This window comes from Misgurnus anguillicaudatus, chromosome 18, assembly GCF_027580225.2.
Source record: "Misgurnus anguillicaudatus chromosome 18, ASM2758022v2, whole genome shotgun sequence".
NCBI classification, from domain to species: domain Eukaryota; kingdom Metazoa; phylum Chordata; class Actinopteri; order Cypriniformes; family Cobitidae; genus Misgurnus; species Misgurnus anguillicaudatus.
Genome location: NC_073354.2, coordinates 11017193 through 11030313, shown reverse-complemented (window position 1 = coordinate 11030313; position 13121 = coordinate 11017193). Strand labels below are relative to the sequence as shown.

The window sequence follows — 13121 nt, the reverse complement described above, 5'->3', positions numbered from 1 at the left end:
AACATATTGGTAACACTTTACTATAAGGTTGTAACTAACATGAACATTAATTCTTGTAAATGTAAGTTAATGTCAATACAGTTATTCATGTTAGTTAATGGTGCATTAATTAAGCTAACATTGACGTATACAATGCTCTATTGATTTTATAAATGTATTAGTAAATGCTGAAATTAACATATTAGCCTAAATGCTGTAGAAGTATTGATTAGTTTAAGCATTGTTAGTTAATTTTAGCTAATACATTAACTTATTGTTAACTAATACAACTATTGTAAACTGTTATCAACATTTTATTTATAATTTATCAATTCATATAAAATTATTATAAGAACACATTTTTGCGTCATATTTGACCTCAGAGCCAGAGAATGATTCCACAATTTGTATTTGGTGCTCTTGTCATTATTGTTATCATTTGTCATTATCTGTGGCCTACATTGTTATGAAAAGAATAAAAAAACATATGATTCCACGTCCCCTCTAGGGGTGAATCTAGATATAAAGATTAAGAAATTGACGTTGATCTTTGTACACAGTTAATCCACGACTATGCACCATGATGGCCCCATGCTGTGGAATAATGGGTGATGGTTCACCCACAAATGACATTCTGTTATCATTATTCACCCTCATATTGTTTCTAACCCTCATGATTTCTTTCTGGTGTGGAACACAAAAGAAATTATTTTTAAAAAGTTGCTGGTTTTCCCTGACTAGGAAAAAATACAATGCAGTGGGGACCACTTGTTTAGTTACCACCAACACTCTTCAAAACAACTTATTTTATGTTTCACACAATAAAGAAACATTTGGATGGTCGGTTATGTAAATTATGACTGAACTTTAATTTATGAGTTAACTATCCCTTTAAGACACTATTTTAGAGTTAACGCTGCTCAAAATTCAAGCATAACTACGACAGTACTATTATTTACTGTATGGCTGTCTTTAATTTATTTATTCTTTAAACAAAGACACTGCAGCACACTACAGTAGGCATAGGCGCCGATCACATGTGTGCTCGAAACACGAGATATTCCCCATCCATAAAACTTAATTTGAGGAGGTTTGTATATGACAATTATGAAGAGCGCGTTATTGCAGAGGGCATTCAATCCGCTCTGCTCAGATGTCAGGTGGAATTCCTTTAGGGTGTTTTCACACTGACACTGTTTAGCTTGGCCCAAATGACGTGTCGGTCCGAGTACGGTTCGTTAGGGTCAGTGTGAACACAACAGCCGCACTCTGGTGCGCACTAAACGGCCACTCCGAGACCTATCTAAATAGGTGGTCGCGGTCACATGTTTTAGCCACTAGGCTTCCATCGTTTTATCAGCTTAAAAAAAAATCACCACATTTTATTTCGTGCCATCGTACTTGTGTAACTACTCGTGTTACGGTCTTTAAATAGGGAAAACATGGAAGTGTTTGGTGGCTTCTAAATTCATCCTTGTTTGGATCCTTAGGAATGAATAGGGCTAGGCTAAATGCTAACACATTCATAACGCGTTGTACAAAGATTAAATGCACGCATTGAATAAAAACAGGTATGTAGTCATTTGTCTAAGCTGAAGTAAGAACATAGTAAAATATTAAAAAACTGTGGTGTTTTCCTTTAAATGTTTTGCCTAGAATCAAGTGCTAAAGATGGCAGCTCAAAAAAAGTCACATGTCTAAAACCAAGAATCCTCCATGCTATTACAGTATATAAAAGTTGCAATATTTCCTTCTTGACTGAATTGGGTCATAACACTCCTTAACAGCAGGGGGAAGTGTCATACAGCTGCAGAGATCCATTACAACCCGTGACTAAATACACATGAAATCGAAAACGCATACAACTGGGTTGATTGTGTAGTGCAGATGGCTCATAAAGTTGTTATGTAACATGAAATCAAATAAATATTTCCAGACAAACAAATTTTGGATGACCTGGAGTATTAACTCCAAACCTTTCCAGTGAATCTCTTTATAGGCACAAACTCAGCAAAAGAACACACAGGAGACAACAAGATTAAAAACATACAACCAAAAGTGTTTATTAGTTCGTTTTGGCCTGTCTGGGACCCAGAAGTGCATCACTCAAGTCAAAGGTCATAGCGCTGTCATGGGTCAACAGCCCCAGTGGTCACGGGGTTGGACAGGATAAATATAAAGTGGGTAAGAGCAGGTGAAACAGGATGGCACAGTGTGAGACACACGCACGCACACACAAATAAATTCATCTCGTTACAAATCAACATCAGTTCTTTGTAATACAGCACCACTTAAAGTAATGCAGTGGAGCTCAAGGTGAAAAAGCCTGCAGGGAGGATGAGGAGTCCATATCTCAACATCTCAGGTGTGTGTTTGTATGTGAACTGTATGATATGGTATATAAAAAGACAATAAAATTGCATGGTGCATTGTATTGGAGATACAGAAGAAACAAATAGCAAAATCATCGACAAAAACATCACTGTCCCCATTGAAAACCTTTTTCACCACAAAACAGAAATGAACCTCTATTAAACAAATGTCTGGACAGTTTTATTAAAACAATATCAATATCAGAAACAAAAATGCAATGAGATGTAGTGTGAAAAAAAAAAGATAAACAGGAGAATAATCCAAGGGTAAAACCTGATCAGATTATTGTCCAAAAACATTTTTCCCAAAAGTAAAAAAAAAACATTTCAGAAAGAGAAATCTGCAATGGATGAAGAGTAGCATAGCATTGTAATTTATTTTGCCCCTGTGGAAAATTTTGGGGACGTCAAGATGCATAAATCATATCAGTAAAATGTCTGATGTGATGTTTATGAGCATACAGGCACTCTACCAATCATTATTACATATTAAAAATATATCTAACTTCTAGAACCTTCTCATTTACTTATTGTGTGTGTAACTGCATGGTCACGCACCTTTAGATACTATCTAGAAACAAACCTCTCTGTGCCACCGTAACAGTTATGGCAAACCAGCCCTCGGGCATACCGGGCATCGCAGACATCCATGAACCATGTAAACGATTAACCAACATAAAGTTTCCAATTAAACGTGTCTCGATTTGATTCACTTTCACAGCTTTTTTGAACCTGGAAAACACCAACATCTTTAAATTTGTCTCTTACAGGCAGCTGAGCTAAACCCTTCTCCCAGAATTCATTTCTTCCAGAGCTTTCTCCCAACCCAAAGTGCTAATACCTGAAAGGCTCAGTACAATACAAATGTATGTAAACAAAAACTACCCCAGATAACAGCATTCCTTAATGTTTCAGTATTGCATGTGCTATACACAACACCTAATATTAAATGCATTAGTCTTGCGTTTTAGATTAGAGACACCGTAAAAGTGTCATTACAAAAATATCGTTTTAGAAATATGAAAAGTAACCCTTTATTTTCTTCTACCTCAAAATCAAATTATCACCCTTGTCCCTAATTTCACAACCGCCTGTGTCCCATGCAAAACCACAACAAATGATGAAAACAAATAGATATGATGGAACACTCGAAAAATGCTAGTTTTTTCAACAGCCTTTGGCTTAAATTAATCCAGAAAATGTTTATTTTTGACCCAACACTGGGTTTAAAACAACCGAGCATTAACAAATTCATGGTCAACGCACACAAATCTGATTTTAAACCATATTTTTGGATATCAACTTGTCTTCTCATCTATTAATTTCAAGTTAATTCTGTTATGTAAAAACCAGTGAAACGACGACACCACAGAACTTTTACACTTTGAAAAAAGTGTCTACAATCATTTAGGCAAAATTGGATTCTTGTCCTTTATTGCCCAAGATCGTTCTTGCTCACAGTATGTTGGAAACAGAAATTTGAACCTGGAATTATTTCCAGAGTCAAGCTTAAAAAAAATGAAATCCCAAAGAAACTGGTTTGGAGAAAAAAAATGATGGACCCAATCTTATCGAACATCCTGAGACATCCTGTAGACAAAACTTCTTATAAGTGGTCCTCTGCCGAACAGTAATGCTATTCAACTCGAATCTCCCAGAAATGTATAGAGCTGGAGCAAACATACATACAGGTATACACAATTTGGGTCGTGTGACCTGAAAGCAAACAAATGTGTGTCAAACCGCCCATCAACTGTTCTCTCACGATAGCAAACGACGAAAGAAAACGTCCACACCGTTTTAAAATCATGCATGAGGCGTTACTTTCAAAATGAATATGACAAGACAAATGAATGAAACGTTAATGTAACAGACAATTAAAATAATCTAGACATGTGCAACTATCCCAGTAATACTGAAATAAAATAATAAAATATAATAAAATGAAGCAAAACCACATAAAATAAAACAAAATCAATAATGTACCACACTGGCAGTGTGGGATATTAACACGCGCACACCACCTGCTTATTCACCCGCCGTCCCCACTATTTCAAATAGAGAAGCATTCATACACTGAAAAAACGAAACTTATTGGGACCAAATACAATTTTGGAGATGTAAACCTACTGACTGTGTCGCACCCATTAACATTCACAGCTTTCAAGTGACTTTAAAAGTGTGTTTGTGTATGTACGCATCTCCTCGCGGACAAAATCAGAAAAGGGTAGATTTGAGATGTTTGAACTCGGGTAACCGGTGGGCTTCTTTCAGTTTCTTTGAAGTTGGATGAGTTTGCTCATGCTGTGAAGATCCGAACATGACATGGGTGCCCTGGAGAGTGCCTTCAAACATCTCATCGTGGCGAGCACTTCCTTTTCTCTTCTTGCTACCCCCCATTGTTTGGTAAATTTCAGGTGCCTTTCAGCAAAGTTACAGAATCCATAAAAGATCAGACGCTGGTAGGAAAAACTCTGAAGACGACAATCAGGGAAATTAATAAAGAAAGCGGTTTCCTTTCATCTGGAATTCATTGAAAATCGGAGCCCTTTTTCTGGTTCGAAATCGCATTTTAATAAGCGAGGGACTTTCATTTCCTGCTTGTGAAGAATCTCGTGTCATGCTTACGTGAGTCTAACTCAAGTGTGCAAATAGACAATCGGCATCGATTGTGCTGTTACGTGTCCGCATGTTAGAGTTGGCCATCTGCAGAGATTTCCTAGAGCTGATGTGGAAAGTTTTAGGGTAGGAAGTGTTGATCAGATTAAAAGGAAGGAAAACAAAAAAACAGTGGCAATGCAGAATCCAAGACTGAGGTGCTCACAGTTACAGGAATGCTCTCATGAGAGTTCCTCACTTTGGATGATGGAGGAAGTGTAAATAAAAACCTAAAATGAATGAGGTCCTCTGAGATGCCAGTGGAGAGGAAAACACTGCTGCTAGGGAAATCCATCTCTTTCACACACACACGCGCGCACACACATACACACATATTCTGCTTGTTAAGGCAGTGGTGTTAGAGAGCTTGCTGAGGGGCTCAGGCTGGGTGATGGCAGTGGAAAAGCTCCAACACATAAAACACGGGAGTCTTTAGCTCTTTTATTCGTCTCAGGCCTCTCCACCTCCCCCTGCTAATCCTTCTATTCCTCTGCTCTTATTCATCCAGCCGTTCATCAGCTCTCCATGTCCTTGATTGGTCCTGGTCTCACTCATTCAAAGGACATTAGATTTGCTGGGACCTGTGAAAGACAATAAAACAATGATCCATTAAGTTTACTTGATTCTGATTGGCCTGTCTCAACATCCCATGGTTAATTATTTTCTAATAATGACCATTCAAAATGAATAATGCGCAGGTATTTGGGTGCTGCGAGTTATATTGCCAGGTGCAGTTTTATACGGATAAATTCTATATGAATAGGCATAATTAATAACATATAAAATTATGTTTACAAATGATTAAACCAAATGAATGTCCAGCATTGCATTTCTTACAAATGAGTTAAAAAATTAAATCAATATTTTGTCTCTATATTTACTAGTGTGGCAAGTAGCCGTGTATTAAGCAGGACAATGAACAGCCAGCTGCTTAATATGCTTCACGTTAAAGTCCTGATCTTCCTGTTAGAATGAATTCTGTGATTACAAATGGCTAGATATACATAAACCGTTAAATAATGTGTAACAAGCGTAACACTAGTGAGATCCACAACAGGAGAGAAGAGGAGTCAACTGTGTTGTTTGTGTAAAAGATGCATAAAGTTGTATAGTTCAAGAATTTCATCAATTCATAGATTAGTTCGTTTCACCAAAACAGTTTGTATGTCTTCAGGACAAAAGAAACATGGAGTTGTATTATAATGCTTTTGCGTCCATTTGTAGCTTGTAGGCTGGAAGCATAGGCAGAGTTTTGGGTTTGTGGCGGGGAGCATCTATCCGCAAACAAATACTGCAATACTTAAAGGGGCCATGGCATGAAAATCTGACTTTTTCCATGTTTAAGTGCTATGATTGGGTCCCCATTGCTTCTATCAACCTAGAAAATGTGAAAAAGATCAACCAAGTAACTTAGTTTTGGTCAACCATTCTGTACAGGCACATGAAAAAATAGGTAGTTGAAATTTGGCTCTCCTTATGATGTCATAAGGAGCTCTTATTATAATAATACCCCCCTTAATCTGCACTATCCAACCACAGCACTGCCATTTAGTGCAGAGAAAAGCACAATTGAGTTTTAATTGCAACAAACCACCATCATTGTGATCATGTTTGAATTTCATCAGCTCATTTGCATTTTAAAGGACACACCCAAAACGGCACATTTTTGCACACACCTACAAAGTGGCAATTTTAAAATGCTACAATAAATTATTTATATGGTATTTTGAGATAAAAGTTTACATATGTGCTCTGGGGACAACAAAGATTTATTTGACATCTTAAAAAAAATCTTGTGCCATGGCCCCTTTAAGATTAGCGAGAGAGTGCGGCTTCATGGTTTTTAAATATGGTTTAAATGAATAAAAACTATTTTAGTTACTCAGTCTACGTATTAAAATATTTAGACAGGACACTCAACTACAAACAATTATACAAAGGAAATAGACAGCATTTGCACTTGTATACCATAATCATCAAAATAATAATAGTGCAATATAATAATAATAATAGTAAATATAATATAATTAAAATATAATTTTATTAGTTATTTCCACATATAAATTTTAATGTGTTTTTGTAATATTTGTCCTGACATATGTTGTAAACAGTTCTTTTTTTTTTAAATAACCTTTGACAAATGATGTAAAAATGTATATAGAAAAATCATATTACTCTAAACTAGATGATTAGATTTTATAATTTTATGAATATTTTTATATTTTCATTTAAAAAAAATACTAGTTAAATTAATTAACACAGACCGGTTACACCACATTGACATTTTTGCAATTCTCCTCAAAATATTATTTCAAAATGAAATAAAACCAGAAATTTTAGACTTGGTCCTCAAAAAAGAGAATATATGCAAGTAATCTGCAAATTTATTTAAAATTTTTACCCTTTTACATTTAATTTAACCATATGGACACAAAATAATTAATGTCACGTCATTGACCCCTTTATAGTTTTCAGGTACAGAAATTTAATTAAGTAATCAAATGTAATAATACTGCATAGTCTTTACTGTATAAAATAAATGCAGATTCATCCTTATTAAAGTTACATAAAATAATCAGTCATTTTTTTTCTTTGTTAGTTGTTTGATTAACATTAAAAAAAGATTTTATACTGTCACTTTAAGAGTGCACAGACAGATCGAAAATACTGCATGCATTTTATTTTATCTCCACTGCTTACATTTACTTAAGACGGAGTGTGTTCACTAAATTAATTGCGGTATTTTAAAATAATTATGTGTAAATGCGTCCATTCAAGTGCAAAAAACATGAACTCTGGTGGCATTTGCATGCTGTTTTTACAGTTTGGGCATATTTGTGCCCTGTATGAAACCATTAGATACGGCTTTATGGGTATGCGTATGAGTACTGCATTCGATTGGTTTCACATCTTCTTGTGCTTAAATATTAAAGGTATTACGGAGGATTTTCTTTTTCCGTGTGGATCATCAAGACTATTGGTCCTCCTAGTTGTCAATCAGGAGTGTTGCGCAATTGTATTTTTTTTAAAAGTGGAGAAGGCGCTTCTTTTCTAAAATTCGAGAAAATCCTCCGCTACACGTTTAACATTAGCAAGGCCTGAAAGCATGTGAAATAATAAACTTTTGTGACAATAAAGCAATGGCTCAATCAGGTGCATTAAATGCTTAAAAACAAATTTTCCCCATAATTAAGTAATCTAACGGGTTAAATTAACAGCCCTATTACCGTATTTTCCGGACTATAAGTTGCTTCCGAGTATAAATAAAAATGCGTCATGAAGATGAAAAAAAAGAAAAAAGTCGCAATGGACTACACGTCACATTTATTTAGAAAAATCCAAGCTGAAGAACAGACATTTTATCTGGAAAGGGAAGTTATTCAACTAAACAATAGCACACAAAACAGCAGGCTGAATAGATGTCCATACGTTAACGTAACATTATCAGTTATTTACACAATACAACAGCATACTGAACATATCTGGAAGCCTGAATGGGTTAAATGAACAGAACAAGCCAACGATCATCAAGTTCGCAAACTTTTCATTTCACATCACTGAATTCATTGAATTACATAAATACAGGAGCAGCATATAGCAGACTCTCGGAGCTGTAGACGGTAATGTTGTCTCTTGGTTCATATAGATGGTTTCATCGGACGCACGCGTGCTGATGCGATACACGTCTGGATCCGAACTTTACTTCCGGTTTCGTTTTTTTAATGGTCTGACTAGTTGCTAAACTGATCTCTTGAACAAATGCCTCGTCAAAAATAACAAATGTTTTGGTTTTCTAGATAATCTGTGTGTTGTTTTTTTGCTTGTTATATAAATAAACTACGTTTAAAGAACTTTGTTGTTATTTATTCCTAGCGGAGTTTACCGGAAGTTACGTGCAGACCTCGAAAGCCACTTGTTTATGTAGTAACTGCTGAAACCGTCTATAGGTCAAAATTAATTCATACTGACTTACAAGAAGCGCGGCTCGCGCCTGACTAGAAGTCGCAGGACCAGCCAAACTATGAAAAAAAGTGTGACTTATAGTCTGGAAAATACGATTATGAAAATCAGGAGTTATCAAGCCCAAGGGTTTGTTAATAATGACAAAACATGTTTCATTTTTGGGTTAACTATCCCTTTAAAGCTGTGGTGTGTCGTTTCTGAACCACTATCGTCTCTAAACAGAACTGTGAAAAGAATGACTGTTTTCACGCAGGTTTTCCAAACACTGCCACGCTTATTCCATTGTTCAGACGGAGATGTAGTCCTGCCAGGAGCTGACACGTTAGCTCATTTATACAATCAGAGCAATGTGGACAAAACACAAAGCCACGACTGTTTGGACTTTTCACTGCAATCAACCTACACGGCATATGCTTCTGTTAAAACCACCAAAACGTTTTTAATAGATCCCGCTGAAACCCTCAAGGACTCTCTGCTTAAAAACAAGTTTTTTTCTGAACTGTCTGAAAAGGTTCCCCACACACAACAGCTTCTAAGGAGCAATTAACATCTATCATTCAGCTTGAAACCACAGCCTTTGAATGGTAATGGTCGGAACATGAAGAGCACATTGTAAGGGACTAAACAGCTCCTGTGGTGCGGTTTCTTGAACAAAAGTCTTAGACCGAGTTATACTTAATGCTTTTAGCAGAACACATACACAAACACGCGCTCACCTGTTGCCTGTTGCTTTGACATGCCGCGCTCAAATGTTTGAACCACAGTAAAGCGTTCATTCTGTTCCCCGCCTGGAACTTATACGAGTTTCCTGTAAACACACAAACAGACAAAAAGAGCACGTTTTAGGGCACATATGGATTCTATAGCATGAGGGGTGAAGGGTAAGAGCCTTCAGGGGTTTAGGGGCCCAGTCATGTGTTTGGGTGGCCCTACCTACAGCAGTGTGTCTTACATCAATACGGTATGTCTTACATGAATATTTAGGTTGGTTATTTGAATATTTAAGCAGTTCTTAGGTTAAATTTGCCCTAGTTAGTGTGTTCAAACACAGCATGACGGAGCACAAAAGAACATCTACATTTAGGATGTCTGTGTCTTTCTATCTTAAAGCAGGAATAATTTGATTTGCACCACACAAAATCCCTAAAATTTAGTCTGAAAATAAGGCTTGTGATTGGCTGACTCACCGTGCTCAGAGTCGGTCAGCAGGAAGACGTCGGGATGCTCCGGGTCATCTGCCATCATGGTCATTAAGCCCACAACGGGAACCGTTTTGCTGGCAGTAGACTTAAACTGTGATGGGATAGAAAGTACATACCGTTTATGTGTGTGTGCGTGTAAACAAGTAGCTTTGTGTGTGTGGCTCTAATCCACATGCGTTTTTCATTAATTGTGATAGCTGGGCCCAAATGATGATGTCATTCATCTTATTATCTAATGACTGCAACCAGCTGGCGTCCTTCAGCATCCAAGCCTGATTATTCAGTCATCAGACATGCTGTTTTCAATCCATCCTGGATTCAACATTTCTACCTCCATCTGCATCATCTGGACTGCGTCACATTTCTGTGACCACCACCCAGGGCGGTAATTGACTCTCTTTTCTTGGCTCGCACAGTTTATGCTAAGGACCGCTGGACCATGAGACCACTTGCCATACTGATTTGATTTCATACTGACGTGTTGCTGCATCTTGCTAAAGGTCAAAATGATGTTGCCTTTCCACTTATATGACATCAGTTTAAGTGTCACCAGTTTATATGTTATGATGCAGGTTGTATCTGCCACAGGTGGACCAACCATAGACTCTATAATGCAAATTGTAGGCTAAAATGTCATAATTCCGGGATTTAACACTTTGAGTCTCATTTCTGGTTTGTTTTGGATGAACTACAGTGATGGACACTAAAATTTTGACAATGGGTCGTGTCTTGAGTTTTTGACTCGTTTAGAAGCGTCTCTTGACTGCTTTAGAATGGAAGTCAATGGCCATGCACAAACATGTCATTAAAACAACACTTAACGTTCATTTTCAAAACTGTGCTACTCACCGAGTGGTTCGTGGTGTTCGTTGATGATTAAAAACAGGTAGTGTCGGAAATACATATTCTGTCATGTTTTATTTGGCATTTTGTAAAATTCCATTGACTTCTCTTGGAAGACTCATTGCTCGCTGACATATCACTCCGCCGCCAGAAACGGAAAAGGGGTTTGTTTACATGTGGTTGTAGTTTTTTCGCTCAGTTTCTCTCACAAGAAATTTTTCCCATATTTGATGGCCTTAGGTTTGAAGTTGAGCTCGATTGTGACTGTCTATACGCTAGACATTGAGTTCTGTTCAGCGTCCTTGTACGGCAAAGTGGTTGTCGCCATCAAGTGGTTGGGAGTGTGCTAACGCTTCAGACTCAAATATAGAGCGGAAGTATATATGCGGTTGTGAGGTATCTGAAAAAATAGATCCACTATAGCAAATAACACGGATTTAAATCATAAATTGTGCCGATATATTTGTTTTTATTCATCAACGAACACCACGAACCACTCGGTGAGTAGCACAGTTTTGAAAATGAATGTTACGTGTTGTTTTAATGACATGTCCGTGCACGGCCCCCGACCTCCACTCTGAAGCAGTCAAGAGACGCCCCCAAACCAGTCGAAAAGTCAAGACACGACCCATTGTCAAAACCTCTGTGTCCACCACCGCAGCCCATCCAAAACAAACCAGAAATGAGACTCATTAAATACCGGAATTATCCTTTAAAAGAACAAATCTTATAACCCAGAACAGAACTTGGTTAAGTCAAACAGCTTTGTGCTGCTTTCACACCAGCCGCGGTAGAAGCGTCAAGTGCGAGTAATTTTAATGTCAAGTCAATGTAAAGACACTTTCACGCGCGTCTTGAGGTCTCGCGGATTGAATAGTAGACGCGAATCCGCCTCATTCGCACGTGTAGTTCGTGAGAACGACGCAAATTGACGTGCGAATGACGTGAATTGAGCGCTGCCGCAGGAAACGTGCAAGTTGAAAAATCTGAACTTTGGCAGAACATCACACCATGTTAACCAATCAGGAGCTTGCTCTAGTAGTGACGTGATTACAGGAAGCGTGCGGAGTCGCAGAAGCCCCTCTCATGATGCGAATTTCCGCATGAATGTCTCGAATTACTAGAATTTCACGTGCGAATGAAGCGAGTAAACTACGTGAGAATAGCGCCTTTTTGCCGCCTCTACGGCGTTTCGTGAGAATCCAGCATAAAGGGACAGTTCATACAATAATGAAAATTCTGTCATCATTTACCATAGACTGTAAATAAAAAAATGGATGACGGCTACTCGCTGTCTTCCATTGGTGAAAAGTGAAGCCGCCAGTGTCTCAATACGGCGCTGATATCTTCCGTCACACATTCCGAGACCAGTCCTGCGCAGTAGTGAGCAGAAAGTAAAGCCGCAAAATCAAGGCCCCGCCCTCGCCAAAATGCGCATATCACAACTGTCAATCATGACGTGACACCACCGTTTTTATATCATTAAATAACTAAAAACAAACTTATTTTAAAAACAAACAGTTGAATTTACATCAACTACAGTAAATGACAGAAAACAGCTTCGGAAAAAAGATATTTGAAGTGTAATTAAATTATTTAGTTGGTCTCAAGTCCCATTGAATAACATGGGGAGGCGGGGTTTATGACCTACACTGGGACCAGTCACTGGGGGGCGATCGAGATGTTTTGGCTTCACTTTTCAGGGGCTGTGCGGCACACTTGTCATTTACACAACACAACACAAGCTATTTTGAGCAATGTTTGTAACCAAACCACTTTTGACCACCATTGACTTCTATAGTACTATTTTCCTACTATGGAAGTCAATAGTGCTTCATTACAAATATGTTCTTTTGTGTTTAGCTTAACAAAGAAATGTATATAGGTTTGTAACAACATGAGAATGAGTAATGATGACAGAATATAAATTTTTAGTTTAGGTGAACTATCCCTTTAAATCACGTTAACACATTGTATTACACCAAATAATGCTTTTTTAAAACCATCACATGACCCCTTTAACTAAGTTATTTTTGCCATGAAGCAAATGCCACTTTCTAATGGATCTTGAAAGGCAAAACATAATTGATTTCTTTCATTAGAA

At 37.5% G+C, this 13121-nt stretch overlaps 1 protein-coding gene across 3 annotated transcripts in view; it reads right to left on the bottom strand.

The window, feature by feature from the left end:
• Positions 1–2017: 2017 nt before the first annotated feature.
• The window catches only part of ralgps2 (Ral GEF with PH domain and SH3 binding motif 2), a 158906-nt gene continuing 147802 nt past the window's right edge, over positions 2018–13121 (bottom strand). For all 3 annotated transcript variants that reach the window (XM_073855854.1, XM_073855853.1, XM_073855855.1), the window contains 3 exons: positions 10160–10265; positions 9689–9780; positions 2018–5590 (listed from right to left, as the gene is read on the bottom strand). In XM_073855854.1, coding sequence (XP_073711955.1) covers positions 5561–5590; positions 9689–9780; positions 10160–10265 — 228 coding nt within the window. In that variant the 3' untranslated portion in view covers positions 2018–5560. The remainder of the gene's footprint in view (positions 5591–9688; positions 9781–10159; positions 10266–13121) is intronic.